Raw genomic sequence first — 16,111 nt, forward strand, 5'->3', positions numbered from 1 at the left:
ACGACTAATCCCGCGAGCGCAGTTACCTGCGCCCTCCCCGCGTTTCTGTCCGCCTGCCAACCGAGAAAAAAAAAAAAAAGATTGGAGAGAAATCAGGGCAAACAGAAAAAAAATCATTTCGGCAGAGCTGGGAGGACTAACACGCGGCAAATCCAATATCACTCTTATCTCCCGATCCCCTCCCACTCGGCCGGCGACTCCCGCACCGGGTGAGCGCGAACATGCGAGGGGGAGGCCAGGGCGCCCTCCCGCTCGTCACGTCTTGTCGCACGACGGGGGATCGAATTTTGTTCAGGTTTTGTGTCCTTGCTGCACTGTACGGAGTGTCGGAAAGCCTCGAATCTGGACCTCTACGCGGGGGTGGAAACGACCCACCACGTATATTACGTTGGATATATCGGATCGTATTTGCGGCCATAATTCCCGTGCCCGTGTGCTCCCAAACTGCGTTTATCTTTCATGTGGTCGATGTAAGTTTAACAGCCTGTACTTTACAGCCGCGCTGGCGTTGCTTCTGCGGACGGCGCGGGGGAAGGAAAATCCTGACGTTGCAGGGTTTCAGCTTGGGGTTTGGGGTATGACCTCATCCCCTCCGTCCCCACTCGCAAGTCCGTACCCAAACCGTGGTACTGGTGTAGCACGTTTTTCTGGGTCCGGGTATGACCTCACCCCCTCTGGCTTCGGTTTTCCCCTTCTTCTTCTTCTTCTTCTTCTTCTTTTTCTTCTTCTTATTCTTCTTCTTCTTCTTCTTATTCTTCTTCTTCTACTTGTTTTTCTTCTTCTTCTCCTCTGCACTCGGATGGATTCTGAAAAAGAAAAAAAAGCCGCCGAGGCGTCGGGTCGGGTCCTCGCAGTTCGGAGGGATGCAACCGGAATGCGCGATGAGGGACTCTGCACCCTCAGCGCTCTGCATACGGATATACGCTTTCAGAAATCGATAGCGTACAGTTATGAAGACAGCCTAGTGGATTCGGAGGGGGTCAGTGCGAGGCCAGATTGCTGTGATTAAAGCTTGTAAATCAATAATGCCAACTGCTTTCCAATTCATCGCCCGGTTTTGAAACAACGGGGTATGCATGCGTGTGTGCGTGTGTGTGTGTGTGTGTGTGTGTGTGTGTGTGTGTGTGTGTGTCTGCGGCTGGGCGTGTTTCCACGATAAGGTTCCAACAACGCAGTGTTTCTATTTGTATTTCAAGAGCTCAGTGCTCTAGAATCAATTAGCAACAGTACAATTCTACCCCACTGTTGGCTTTATTTAGCTGATCAAGCTCGATAAAGCTCTGCATAAAGCAGCAATCCCATTTGTGATGCCATCACCCTATTATCACTGGCACTGGAGGACTGTAACAGTTTGCAATTCCCTCATGAGTAAATATTGATCGATCTGCTTGTACAGGATATACAAGCGCTACGCATAAATATTTGCCCGGCCCCGTGCCAACATCTGCACGCCGAAGCAGCTATCTAAGCAGATATCTTCTTACACCGCGGGAGAATAAAATAAGGGGAATGAGGCCACGGGGCTCTCCTGTTTACCGTCGGCTTTTTGGCGGCATTTTTAATTCACGGGGGCGGCCGCCATCGGCGGTTGAAAAAGCTTTTTCGTGTCTCCGTTGAGGCGGAGGAGAAGTCCCTGTCCTCTTCCAGGACGTCCCGCCTTTGAGTTCCTCGCTCGTCTCGACTCTCTGCGCCCCCCCCCACCACCACCCCCACCCCCAACCCCCCTGAGAGCCGTCGCACCATAATGTCCCTGTCAGATGGAATTAAAGTCCTTCTCCAGCGCCAACATCCCGTACATAAAGGGGGGAGGGGGATGCACAGTGTGTGTGCTTATGCAACACTTAGAACATCAGCCTCGTGATTGAATTATCCCTGGAGAGGGAAATGTCTGTTCTCGCATTGTTCCCCTTGCTCCCCCCCCGGATCAGATCATGGGGGTTGACCTGGCGATGAGGCCACTGGCGTGGTCAGTCGCTAACACAGCTCGTAACGGGCCTCGTCGCCGATGATTAGACCCCGCGTCTGAGGGCAGCGGTCGGGGAGGAGGAGGCCGCCCACGTAATTGCCCGCTGTGCGGCGGCTGCCCGCGCGAGTCATTTTCCCGTCTCCCGCGGTGTCACGGTGCATGATGGGAGCTCGCGTCTGATCCTCCCGGGGGGCACCTAGCGTCTCTCTGCCCGCCCCCAATGTATGCTCTGAACCGCGGGCCTTCATGTGCGGAACCATCGTTTGTTGACTCTCTTTTTTTTTATCGCTCTAAACAGCAGATGGCGCACTATAAACTTGCTGGGGGAAAAAAAGGAATATTAGCCATCATCCGACTCAAATATGAATGATTACCTCCCATTACAGCTGTGCAGCTGTGGGGGAATAACATGCAATGCATTTAATTACCTTTTTTTGCTTAGGGGATGAAAAAAAAAGAAAGAAGACATACCATAACTGACGGTGCATTTTTCCACATTAACCAGCCCGCATTTAGCGCAGGGCTGAACGGAGGGCAGTCCATCAGCGGCTTAGGCGGTCACGCTCCTCGCAATCAAGGACATATAAGCTCTTTTAATTAGGATGGGATATGAAGCGGTTAGGAATGGGTTGTAAAGGATTGCCTGCTTAGCTTATTGAGAGTGTGTTTGTTTTTTCTTCTACCACTAATGCACTGAAAAGCCTGTGGGCACTCGCCAGGCCAGGCCAGCCACATGCTCATCAGAGAAAGGGAACAGGGAATGAATAAGCCCTAATTGACCAAGCATCCTTCATTAGACGACGTGTGGTCGCCTACACATCCACTCGGCTCCGGGACTCTCTCGCGGGCACAGAGGCTGGTGACCGGGGACAGCTGGGAAACGTGCACGACCCGCAAGACTTGGTCAAATATTTGTCCACCCAGGTGGAAAAATCATTTATTTACGCATTCCATCCCGCTGTGTCTTTTCATAGATAAAGCAAATAGGAGCGGCCAGTCGCTGTCTCTCGTTCGTTCTACCTTCAACCTCACCAAGGTCTCATTTTGTTTCCAGCTCCCTCTTGAAGTGGACCGGGCGTCCCTCCTGCGGACGTAAAGATGTTCCGCAAGAAGAAAAAGAAGAGGCCCGAGATATCGGCTCCGAAGAACTTCGAGCACCGCGTTCACACCTCGTTCGACGCCAAGCGGGGCTGCTTCGTGGGCCTGCCCACCCAATGGCAGAGCCTGATCGAGAACCTCCGCCGGCCCAGACCCATGGTGGACCCCTCGCGGATCACAGAGGTGGAGCTGAGGCCAAAGAAGGTACGACGGCGCCTAACGCTAAACTGTTTATTGATCCCCGCCCCGTGATCTTTCCCTGAAACCCAGCCCTCCTTATAATTAGAGCGCCATAATTGACCGGCTCGGCGGCCCTTGTCTGATCACAGCGAGACATTAATGAACTGTCCCCGGATCCGTTCATCTTAAAGGCCTTAGCGTTCATGTCAGAAAGCAGACGCTGTTCGGTCTATTGCAGGGGTTCTCAAATGCTTTTCAAACCCTTGTATGAGAGAAGATAAACCGAGGACCCCCTGTTTCTCACAACTACCACGCGTGGAAAACATTAAAGGGAAATGTATTCACAATATTTGTATTGCACCATTTCATTATACAGAATATAAAAACAATGTATTCAATTAAATGAACATCAATTTAATTAAAAAGTAAAGTTGTAGCGATGCAAAATATCACTGTACTGAGATGCACATGGTGGGATTTGTTTGTCTAAAAGAAGATAATTATATACATATATTACAGAAAAATATAATATTTCTATAATGTACCCCTTCAAAGGACACAAAAAAATGAATTAGAAGTTGTTTTGTTTTTTTCCCCAAAAACCTTTCACGGACCCCCTAGCTAAGTCCCTCGGACCCCTGGGGATCTGAGCAGAATTTGAATGTGTCCTTCGGCGCCACGGAGGCCTGCCGCTCTCCGTCAGAAAATGCCGTCACCTCAGCGGTGGCGGTGTGGAAGGCCAAGGTTTGCTCCCCTCCCTGTCACGCTGTTTTATTACCTATCGCAGGGCCCAGCTAATGACCCCGCTGTGTACACGACTGTACAATGTCGACTCCACTGAGGGACGCAAGATTTATCTCCACAACTCCACGCGGGCAATTATTAATGATGCACGGAGCTTTCCCACAGATGTCAGAGGCAGAGGGGGTAAAAAGTGCAGGTACAGCAGAGCGATATGCGGGTTGGGCAATAAAGCCTGCAGATCTGGGGATTTCAACGCTTCACAGCGCGCTGGGTTGATGCCATTAACAACTCCCCACCCGTCCCCTAACCCATCCTTAAAAAGGCAAAAAAACAGAGCGAGAAACACCAACATTTTCATTACGGCCGGGACATTATCGCTGCTGCGCAATATAAGAACCATCATGTCAGCTTTTAGGTCACATTTATGGCTTAACGGCGTCATTAAAATGATATCAGCTCGGCGCACAGGACTTCTCCGATGTGGAGCACGCAACACACCAGGATGATGGAAACACTGAGCAAATACCCCCACCAGGATCTCCAAATACACGTTAACTGACACTCCCATTCCATCCGTGTTGAGCGGAATCTGGACAACTCGATGCCACGAATGGGGGACAGAAACGGGAAGCGATGTTTCAGACATTTTAAGTTGATTATCGTATAGCGTCTTTCAGGCCGAAGGGCCTCACGCTGAAACCGCTATCACCTGCCGCGCCGTCCTCCGGGTGAGGCGCTGGGCGAGATGTCCGCTCCGCCGACCCTCCGTCGAGCTGTAATGGCACCCAACCGGAGAAACAGGAGAGGCTATTTAACCGACGGTGAACCGAAAATGACTCACGCGCGCACCCACACACGCACACACGCACACACGCACGCAGACACACACACACACACACACACACACACACACACACACACACACACACACACACACACACACACACACACACACACACACACACACACACACACACACACCAATCATTATTCTCTGTAAGGGAGAGTTTAGGTCTGTAGCTTTTTTGGATGCGTCCTCAAGAAGCTTATCATCATCAAGAAAGCTCATTGTGTCAGTGCCATGCTATATTTGAGTTGTGCAAAGGCTGTTAGCTTCTCTTGAAGTATTCCGCTCGGTTTATATGCCTGTGTGTTTTCACAATATGTCACTGGGGGAATGATCCAAGCCCGTGCCTTTGAAGAATGACAAAAATGTCCTTCACGGATTCTCGAGTTTTAAATTCAACCCAGCTCGGGGCGTTGATTATGTCATCGTCACCATCGTTATTCCTTTCAGCTCAAAATCCACAAGCTTTATGTAATGTGACCGGAGTACTTGAAATGTGCTAAAGATACATTTCTCTCCCCCCTCAGACCATCGTCCGTGGAAGCATGATCGGCCACGGGGACTACATTGCAGCTATGATCAACGACATGAGTCGACTGTCTGTGACCAGTTCCAACTCCCTGAGGAAGAGCAGCCCCTCGGCGAGGAAGAGGGCCCAGTCGCTGGGGAGGCTGGGCGAGGTAAAGGAAGGGGACACTTACCAGTACGAGGGCCTGACCCAGGACGAGGAGGAGGAGGAGGAGGAGGAAGACGAAGACCCTGCCCAGCAGTGGAGGTTCCGGAACATCCACAGTGAAACCAACACCCCGTACCTGGGCATGAAGAAGAGCATCACGCTGCAGCCCAACGGGATCCTGCCCCGGGCAAAGTCCACCTACGAGGTCAGCGTCAGCACCTTGGAGGGCCCCGCGCAGCCCGCCCAGTCGCAGCCCGCCCAGGTGCCCGGTCACGTTGCGTACATGAGCCCCGAGCTGGGCAGTCCCCAGGAGAGGGTGGTGTGGAGGAGAGACTTCCAGCTGTCAAGGGGCATCGCGCCAAATCAGAGACCTTTTGCCTGTTTTTATAGCCCGGCGGTGACCGTCCAGCAGCCCCATGAGGACCAGGGGACACACACGCAAGAGTTCCGCACCAACGTGCCGCTTTACATGCACTCCCACAACAGCCCTGGAAGGCCCTACTCCTCTTACGACCTCAAAGTAAGCCTGATACCAGCAGCGCACTCCCCAAGAGGATAACTCCGGCCGTTTTCTACTTCCAACCCATTTTCCCATCTCATTTCGTTTTCCAGCCGTAGCAATCCTCCGTGACCAAAATCTAATCCATTCATTCGGTATCCCGCTTGAAGGCTGTCAGGATTAGCTAAGCTACGACTCAATCAAAGACGGCATGTAGAGGCTAAAACCGAAATTATCGCTTAGTCACCCACAACGTGCTATTTTTAAAAACGTCACGCTCACTCCGCAGTGCTAGGCGTCCCTCAAGATATAATCGAATAAAACCAATCAAGACATGTCTTGTATAAGTTCTGATTCGGGCCTGCTATTTTCCTTAATTGCGCCCGTGGATCAGTGTGTGCGGGGCATATTCCTTTTCGTACGCTGAAGAACCGACCTGTCAATTATCACGAAGCAATTGCAGATTCCAAATTCTAATGCGGCCGAGCAAGCTTTGTCGTGAAATACGTAAGCACAGCAACTGTAAAGTCAGCTCCAACATCAGCCATTTAACTCATCTTGCTGCCGCGGTCGATGGGAGGAAAAACTGTGGAGACTCGGTGGGTGACAAATTAGAATTTGTGCATTTGAGGTCACGATAGGTTTGTAAACGCCGAGAGACGGTTGGTTTGGAATGATCTCCAGGGGGCATTTGGGTCCCTATAGAAACCTCCTTACATTGAGCATCACATCAGGTGAAGTGGATGCAGTGTGTGAGAGTGAAGGACATGATACACATTCACTTATGGGGCATGGACCCCGGGCAGGCGGCCAACGCTCTTCAATATCTGTCTCTCTGTTTCTCTGTGTGTGTGTGTGTGTGTCTCTCTCTCTCTCTCTCTCTCTCTCTCTTTCCTCGTCGTTTTCATTGCAGGCGGAGTCGACAGTGAGGTACCATTCTGGGTTCCTGCCCACTGGCACCAGCAGCCCCCTGGTAAGCGGCATCAGACCCCAGCGGACGGTGCGCTCCTCAGCTAGCTACACCCTGGGACTGTCCCCGAACATCGGTCTGAGGCCCAATGGGCCGGACCCCTTCCTGAGGCATTCCGGCTGTCCCGCCAACCCACCGTACCCCCGGCAGGACAGCCCGTCTCAGCCTCGTCCCTCCCCTACGGGTTCCCTGGCAACCGGCCCCCCCGGTGCCTGCTCCCCCGCGTTCAGACCCCCACAGCACCCCTCGCCCAGGCCGCCGCCCGACCCGCCCAAGGTGACCCACGAACAGTTTAAAGCCGCCCTGCAGATGGTGGTGGATAAGGGAGACCCGCGCTCCTACCTGGAGAACTTTGTGAAGATCGGGGAGGGCTCCACGGGAGTGGTGTGTATCGCCAGGGAGAAGCACAGCGGCAGGCAGGTGGCGGTGAAAATGATGGACTTGCGGAGGCAGCAGAGGAGAGAGCTACTGTTCAATGAGGTGTGGTCTCCAAACACTGGACGAATCTACCTGACGTTACTGGTGCGATTTTATGTCCGTTAACTAAATCATGACTTTGTGGTGATGTCAATGTTTGTAGGTGGTCATCATGCGGGACTACCAGCACAGGAATGTGGTGGAGATGTTTAAGTCAGCCCTGGTGGAGGAGGAGCTGTGGGTCATCATGGAATACCTGCAGGGTGGTGCACTAACCAACATAGTGTCCGAAACAAGGTATGGGGACCGAACTGCATCTCAAACTGGTGAACGCAAGATCAGACGCTGATTTGGATTATCAGAGGGAAGTTTATCAAAAGGCAGGACACATTCTACAACAGATTAAACACATAGTTTAGTATGTCAATCGAAATGGTCTTGGAGCCTTTTGTCTAGTTCGAAGGTCATCCAAAAATAACTAAATCGCCACTAGGGGGCAGTGTGACCCTTACCAGGAGATTACCAGTGTTGATCCCTGGACATTGCAGTACAATAATCAACACATCAGGCCGATCATGCTGTCGAATAGTAATATCATCAAATATGTAAACATATTTGATGATATATCACTTGTAAATTATATTCAATCATATATACAATTATATTAAATTATATTCATGTTTATTTTCTATGTTTACTTATTCACATCATGAAAATAATACAATGTAAATACAACAACAACAACAACAACAATATTAATAATAATAATAATAAAGATGATTATGATGATAATAATAATAATAATAATAATAATAATAACAATAATAATAATAACAACAATGATCATAACAATCATAATAATCATAATAACCATAAACAATAAAATAAAAAACCAACATACATCAACATACATCACCTACATCACCTGGACCGTGATAGGTCTATAACACGTGTTAAGTCTGCTATGTCAAAACCAATAATTGAATCATGGTTCCGTGGTATTCAATAACGCATGCATTGATCAACACTAAGAAATGAAAAATATGTCTCTGTAGAGTTTTATCTCATTTTAAATTGTGAACATGCTTGGGATTATGCTAACAATCACAGATTCCTCGTTCACAATTAGAGGACCACTAATGAGGGTGACGGGACGCTGACACATAAAATAAGCCTGTCGGTGACTAAGGCCGTCACCGTATCGACAAAACCGTCCAGAAATCAAGGCTTTCGCTCCTTTAGATTTCAATCATCGAGACATTTTCTTTTGCTCATCAATACCGTGCCAAAATAAGAACCGCGCTGTGTTGTGTTGAAGTACAGTATGTCTTTTGTGATATGGTTCAATCGCATGGTTCATGTGGCAAAGGATATAATGCTTCTCAAACCTGAATTTACCTGCTGGTTTAAAGAAAATGGCTTCGGCGGTGTGGTTTGTCTGTGTATTATCGATGCAGTGGACACTGTCTCGGTAAACCAGGAATGCTTTTAATTTTTTCTGCATTCTGCTTTAATTTCACCCTCTGAGTCACTTATTATTGTCTTGAGCAGAGATTGGGTGAATTTTAACTGGTCGGCTAATGCCTGTTTGGTATGTCAAACCGTCACACTTTTGCTGAATTCCCCCAAAATATTCTGTATGTGCGTGCGTGCGTGCGTGCGTGCGTGTGTGCATGTGTGTGTGTCCCTCAGGCTTAGTGAAGAGCAGATTGCCACAGTGTGTGAGGCCGTTTTGCAGGCCCTCGCCTATCTCCACTCGCAGGGAGTCATCCACAGAGACATCAAGAGTGACTCCATATTACTCACACTAGATGGAAGGGTACTCATTACTTCTCATTATTTCTGATTTTTGAGTGACCTTCACCTCTTTCTACCCCCAATGAGTGGCAATGAGTTGTCATTCTTTCTCCTCAACAGATCAAGCTGTCAGATTTTGGCTTCTGTGCCCAGATCAGTAAGGACATCCCCAAGAGGAAGTCTCTGGTGGGAACACCGTATTGGATGGCCCCCGAGGTCATCTCCAAGTTGCCCTACGGCACCGAGGTGAGGGGCTGTAGAATCTACAGAATCACCGCGTCTTCCAGGAGCTCAATGTCCTTGAGGTGGTCTAAGAAGCATCTCACTGTGCGATGGTTGTACGACAGGTGGATGTCTGGTCTCTGGGCATCATGGTGGTGGAGATGGTTGATGGAGAGCCCCCGTACTTCAGTGAGACCCCTGTGGCGGCTATGAAGAGGCTGCGGGATGAGCATGCTCCTACCGTACGAAATGTCAGCCAGGTATGGTCTATGGGCTGCCGCATACAGAAACAGCATGTCACCAGGCGGAACGACAACAATTGTATTCATCTGGTTGTATTGGCAAACCCTTTTCCCGTCCAGATCTCTCCGGTGTTGAAGGATTTCCTGGACCGGATGCTGACCAGGGACCCTCTGGAGCGGGCCAGCGCCACCGACCTGCTGGAGCACCCCTTCCTGCTGCAGAGCGGATCGCCCCAGTGCCTGGTCCCCCTGGTGGAGCAGTACCGTAAGCGCATGTCCCGCTGCTGATCCTCCCTCTCTGGGACCCACAGTCTCTTCGACCCAGGAGTCCAGGTCCAGGTTCAGATCCTTTTAGCCTCTCCAGCCACGCCCCAGTGAGGAGACCGGTCTGAGGAGGGGCAGTTCGTGGCAGCACAGTGCAGCTAGAAGAACTTTAGTTGGCAGCATGCACCACGCGGTATTCCTCACATCTCAACTCGGCTTTGGGTCCGCTGCTCAGTGGAGGGGATTCTTCCCGGCTGGAGTAGAGAACCTGGAAATTACAGCTAAGTTATGTAATGAACACAGAGAATCATTATTAGACGTCGTAGTGACTGCTATTACTAGTTAGGCTCAAATGAACGTAGCCAATGGGGGACGTAATGGAGGTGGGAGCACTGAGAGTACATTACCTCTGCACACCCACACCCTGTTGTGGAAACTGGACTATGGCCTCTTCAGAAGGCGACAATAGACTCTCTGCACGGCCGAATGGAGGGCGCATCTGGCCTAATGTGAATGCTTGAATACATGCTGCACTGGGATACGAGGGGCCAGCCTCCTTTATTACCATAATAAATGGGTAGACGAAATGCCCAGCTGCTGCTATCGGGCAACTGGAAAAACTAATAGAATCATGTTCTTTCCTTTAGTATTTATTCTTATTTTCCAAAAGGATGTCGTGGATTGTTTGTATGATGTGGATTTTCAAATAAGGTTTTAATTTTTTTGACGTATGGACTTGTCAAGTAGCAGATGAATAAATAATGTAAATAGAAGTACTGTATATTAGGACCTTATACCTGCTGATCAAATGAGTAATGAGTGAAGTCAGATGGGATTTCGAGGTTTATTATATCATATGTTGCTTTGGAGGTGTGTGTGTGTGTGTGTGTGTGTGTGTACATCTGTGTGCGTTTGTTGGTGTGCATGGGTGTGTTATTGCTCGACGGTGTTTGCTTGTGACATCCTATTCTATATTGTGACTGATTTTTAAAAACCACAGGACTTGCGGATGTGTGTGTGTGTGTGTGTGTGCGTGTGCGTGTGTGTGTGTGTGTGTGTGTGTGTGTGCGTGTGCGTGTGCGTGTGCGTGTGCGTGTGTGTGTGTGTGTGCTCGCGCGTGTGCGTGTGTGTGTGTATTTGCCCAGACGAAGCACACGGGCTTGGCATGTGATGCTGCAGGAACGTCCACCAGCTGAGAACACTTTGCACATGGTCTTTATATCTTCACACGCAGATACATGTCAACATGTTTCATGTATTTGTATTTCTATGTGGATCCTTCATAAAAAAAAAGAGAATTACACATTATTTTAATTTTGTATAAACAAATAAATGATGCATATTGAATCTCAGCCCAACACAGTCGATGTCATATGTGCTCATTTTGTCACTTGTGTCTCAAACACGTGTGTGTGTGTGTGTATGCATACACATCCACACACAAAAATACACGATCAATAACATTTTGTCTCATTTATTAGATAGTTGTAGCAGAACATCTCAAGCAAAATACATACAACAATGGTCAATATGAATATTGTATACAGTTTAGTTTGATCCAAATATATCCCATGTATTGTTAGTGTCAGGTAAATGTCTTCCAAAGCGCACGGACTGGAATTATGTTACATTAGATACAAACTGCAGCATTTAGCAGATCTAGCATCGCAAAGTTACTGTCTCAACTGCAACAATTACTGTAAAAATATCAAATCAATTATTTGTCTGGATTATTGAATACTTAAACAAAAGCATTGCACATTTTGACAAATGGTAAGCAAGATATTCTATGAACAAATCTCACCGCTGTGCAATGAAAAAAAAGGAAAATGACATTCATGTTTGGGCCGGTCTAATCGAGGGGGCACTGGGAGGAGCTGCTCTCAAACTCGCACTTCACTCCGCTGATGCTGTCGACGCTGGGCTGGCTGTTGACCTGCTGGTGTGTGTGGGAGAACGGGAAGGTTTCAGAACGGGACATCCGGCCCCTGGCATGCCCGGAGCTGGGCGAGCAGTCTATCACCATCCTCATGAACTCCGGGGCGGTGAAGCGCCGCAGGAGCCTGGTTCCCAGTCCCGTCAGCCCGGGGCCACGGCCGGGGACGCTGCCCGGCTCCGCCCCTCCTCCCCTGGCGAACAGCATCTTGCTGCAGCTTCTCCTCACGGGCGGAGGGATGCTTCCCCTCTTCTGGTGTTCCCTCCTGCCCAACGGGTTGATGTCGCCGCTCTGCTCCGTCTCCTCAATCGCCCCCACCGACGGACCCTTGCTGTTTAAAAGTTGTTTGGGCGCGGGGACAGCTTTGGCAGCTTCATTTGTCAGACCCCGGGTGTGAGCCTGAAACTCCATCTTGTCCAGCAGGAATCTTTCATCTTGCAGCGAGGCCCTCTTTAATTTGCTGGCTGCCAGGGTCATGTCCCGCACGTCCCCTTGATAGGACTGCTTCCTGCCACTCAGCAGGTCGAGGTTAAACGGCTTTGCTTTCCCCCAGACCGGAAAGCTCTGCAGTGTTTCCTGTTGAAGTCCTCTGTCTCGGCTGACATTTTTCTGGCTCTGCTCAGGTGTGGAGTTCAGTGTTTTAGCCCCTCTCAGATCTCTAAGCTGGCAGTTTTGCAGTTGCTTGGCAGTCGAAAGAACGCTGTTATCACCTTGCGTCTGCCTTCTCTCTAGATGACCGGGAGCCGTCCGCTGGAAGCCAGGGCCGCCGTCCTCCGGAGACCGGCTGCTCGGACATCTGAACCGATTCCACAGCCCGATGCTGTCCCCGACCTTTAGTTGTCTTTGGAAAACGCCGGGCAGGTGGTCCTCGTTCCTGCTGTTGAACTGTTTGGAGAATCTCTCCAGGATGTGCCGGGGTAAGCGATTGGGCAGCCGTCCCTCTCCACCTACCGAGCTGCCGGCGTTATCAAGCGGTTCGTCTGAGCTGATGCTCTTCCTGCAGGGGAAGCTCAGAATCTGAACACACTGGTTGTGTCCAAAGAAGTTGGCCACCTGGACGGCGGAGTGGCCGGCTTTATTAATTCTGTCCAACCGGAGTCCGAGTCTCTTGAAGGCACGGAGCAGGAACTCTAGCACCTGGCTGTGGCCTGAAAAGGCGGCATACATCAGAGCGCTGTTACCCCAGGCATCAGAGACATCTGGGTCAGCGTTGAACTGTACGAGGAGCTTGACCACCTCCAGGTGCCCCATCTCGCAGGCGTGGCTCAGGGCCGTGCGTCCGTCCTCGTCCTGACAGTTCACTTCGGCCCCCTTTTCCAGCAGCAGCCTGGTGAACTTGGTCCTGGCCCCGGGGTCCTGCAGCCGGACGGCGAACATCAGAGGGGTCCGGCTGCTCTCCGTCTTGGAGTTGATGATGCGTCCGTCCAGGGCGTCCAGGATGAAGCGCGCCAAGTGGACTTTGCCACCGTGCATGGCGTCTAAGAAGGTCTTGGTGCCGGAGCCCTGGCGCAAATCTTTTGGTCGCATCATGCTTCTCTTTGCGGCTGCCCTGCGAAGCCGATCCCCTGTGGAGTCTGGGGAGGGAAAAAGTGAGCAAAAGAGAGGAGAAGAAAGTGTCTGTGTTGACAGCACATGCATTTACCTCACAGTAAGTGTCGAGGAGAAGCTGCCGATGGTTTTATACCTCCCTCTCCACATGCCCTCCCCACGTTGCCAAGGAAACAACCATCTGAGGACCATTATGCAGCAACAGCATCCATTCAGCCCAAGCACTCTGTGCCTGGAGAGAAATATATGCTATTTGAACTGAACAATTACTCAAGGAGAACACGGACAGCGTTTTTTACGCCTGTGAGGTCAAAGCTGTGTTAATATGCCTGCTTAAATGAAGAATTTTGACTTCTCCTTCACAAAAATAAACTTATATGAAAAGCATTTGATGTTAATAGAATGACCAAACGAAGCCTCCGACATCATATTATCAGAGAAAATAAGAGTATTTTGTTATCAAGAAGATTTTGGTACCTCTCCAGCGAACAAGATATTGCATTTCATCTTCTTCACGTCCCGTCTCATTTACGCTCGTCGTGATAATAGGACGGGGAGATGAACGTTTATCATCATCTCTCATCTTTTCTGCACCGCGCAGCACTGAAGGTACCGTTCCCTCTCAAAAGGCTGCCTGTGGAACATCCCCGAAAAAAGATATTTCAATAATACCAAAATCGGTTGTCATTTGAATAGAACAGGGTTGTTGTTTTTTTGCCTTGTTTTTGAAATACAAATGTGATGTGACATGTCATACTAATAATAAAAATATATACATATTCATCTCATTGTTCTTTTGTTTCACGCTCTTGTGTCAAATACGTCTGACCCTGACATGGTTCTTAAATACCACACGTAGATGTACATGTAAACATATAAATTGAATGGTTAGAAATGTTTGCGTTAACACCCAGAGCAGAGGCTTGCTTTGTCCCATTTTTATTTGTTTTAGTCTTTATTTTGCTCTTTTAGACTGGAACAAGTTGTTACTATTCCCCTTCTAATCTCAGGTTGTACATTTATTTACTGAACTTACAGAAGCATTACAAATTATTACTATGATTTGCTATCTTTTTTCCTATAAACCTGACAGTAGTGCATTAGTTAACAGGTCCTTTTAGTCAATAGGCTTCTCTGTAAAATATCAGAAGTATGTTATTCAGTTTTGTCCAAATTTCCTACTATGATTAACGCTCTAAAATAACAGGTTGGATGAAGTTAAACAGATTCACATTTCAGATTCAGCGGACTGAACAGGAAAATAGGAATAGTAATTACAAAAGTGTTTATGTCCCAGTCCTTTCAGTTATTCCTAACGTCTGCGTAGTATACAAATTGTGAAGCGTTTTCGAATGAAAGTCCTTACTTACTGGATGTGATTCCATCCAAAACGGTGTGAGAACTAAAACACGTATAAGGACGTGGTTGCCACTGGGGTTTGGGGACACGGGCCTCTGTCTGGAACAATTTCTATCCTGGTGTTTGGTTTAACCCATTGTGGAAGGGCCACTTGAGGAAGGAATGAAGTTCTTCATAGGTCTTCAAATATCGAATATGGCAATTCTATGGGTGTGAAAGTAAACAAAATTAACGTGAAATAATTGTTCCAAGGTAATTTGCGCTTTAAGTTGGGTTTTCCCAGACAAGCCTCTGGTTGTGATTTATCTCCATCCCTCCTCCGCCCCAAGGCCTCCACTCCCTTCCACTCCTGCTCTAATTAGCACACAGCGTTCTGTCCATACCAATGAGGCCGCACTGGTGATGCAACGCCACCCTCGATTCATCCAATGGTGATAATATCCTAATCAGGTTAATGACATTCAGCATTTTTTGTTAATGAAGCAAACATGATGAAGCTTCAGCCACAGGGACCAGGTGAGATTAGACCAGCGATTCTCAAACTGTGGTACGCGGACCATCAGGGGTACGACCAAAGTGATACGCCAGATGGCTCTCTGCACTATGTACGTATTTGTGTGTAGGTGTGTGTGTGTGTGTGTGTGTGTGTGCGTGTGTGCGTGTGTGTGTGTGGGTGTCTGTTTGTCCAAAAATGTATATCCTCCAATTTTATCCTAGATTATTGTCTTCTATTGTTTTTACATTTAAAAATGTAACCAAAAAACATGTCAGTTTTACATGGTATCTCAGTTCAGAATTACATTGTGGTTCTGACTTTTTAGCTGTAACTTACCTCTAACTTAGTTGAAAATTTGTTCTCAAAAATCAATATATCAAGGCGGAAAAATGTCAATTATTTGTTTGTGCATATGGTGTCAGATGTGCATATCGGAGATGGATTTTGAAGAAATCTGTATTCAAGTGCCATGATGAGAGATTGCCGATTAGGGATGCATGTGTTCACCCATGATGGCCATTGGGGTTATTCGGTAGGATGGCTGGTGGTAGGTGGTACTTTGATGCTTTGATGTGGTCAGAGGTGGTACCTTGTTCACAAAAGGTTGAGAACCACTGGATTAGATCAATTAGAAGACTGGATTAGAATTTCACTAACCGTCGTACGCAATTGGTTGATCTAGCTCAAAGAGGGTTGAAATTCAAGAGGGTTGCTCTGCGCTCTGGAAAAAAGTGCCCCCACTTTTATTAAGTATTCCACTGGATTGCTTGCAGCCTGCGCCAGCTATTTTAGGGATTGGTCTGTCCGGAAATAGATTTGACCAGCTCGGACGATGTCCTCGCGGGCAGTC

At 48.7% G+C, this 16,111-nt stretch overlaps 2 protein-coding genes across 2 annotated transcripts; one reads left to right on the forward strand and one right to left on the reverse strand.

Moving 5' to 3' along the window:
• Nucleotides 1-3,064: 3,064 nt before the first annotated feature.
• pak6 (p21 (RAC1) activated kinase 6) lies at nucleotides 3,065-9,946 on the forward strand (the record flags this gene model as incomplete). Its single annotated transcript, XM_080012262.1, has 8 exons — nucleotides 3,065-3,268; nucleotides 5,363-6,031; nucleotides 6,924-7,460; nucleotides 7,561-7,694; nucleotides 9,090-9,216; nucleotides 9,315-9,440; nucleotides 9,542-9,676; nucleotides 9,779-9,946. 8 exons carry the CDS (start codon nucleotides 3,065-3,067, stop codon nucleotides 9,944-9,946), a joined length of 2,100 nt encoding a protein of 699 aa, XP_079868388.1.
• A 1,828-nt stretch (nucleotides 9,947-11,774) lies between these two features.
• ankrd63 (ankyrin repeat domain 63) lies at nucleotides 11,775-13,388 on the reverse strand (the record flags this gene model as incomplete). The annotated part of the gene is made up of 1 exon (XM_080012040.1): nucleotides 11,775-13,388. The coding sequence occupies one exon, from the start codon at nucleotides 13,386-13,388 to the stop codon at nucleotides 11,775-11,777; it is 1,614 nt and encodes a 537-aa protein (XP_079868166.1).
• Between the last annotated feature and the right edge of the window lie 2,723 nt (nucleotides 13,389-16,111).

This window comes from Zeus faber (assembly GCF_960531495.2).
Source record: "Zeus faber genome assembly, chromosome: 13".
In the NCBI taxonomy this organism is placed as follows: domain Eukaryota; kingdom Metazoa; phylum Chordata; class Actinopteri; order Zeiformes; family Zeidae; genus Zeus; species Zeus faber.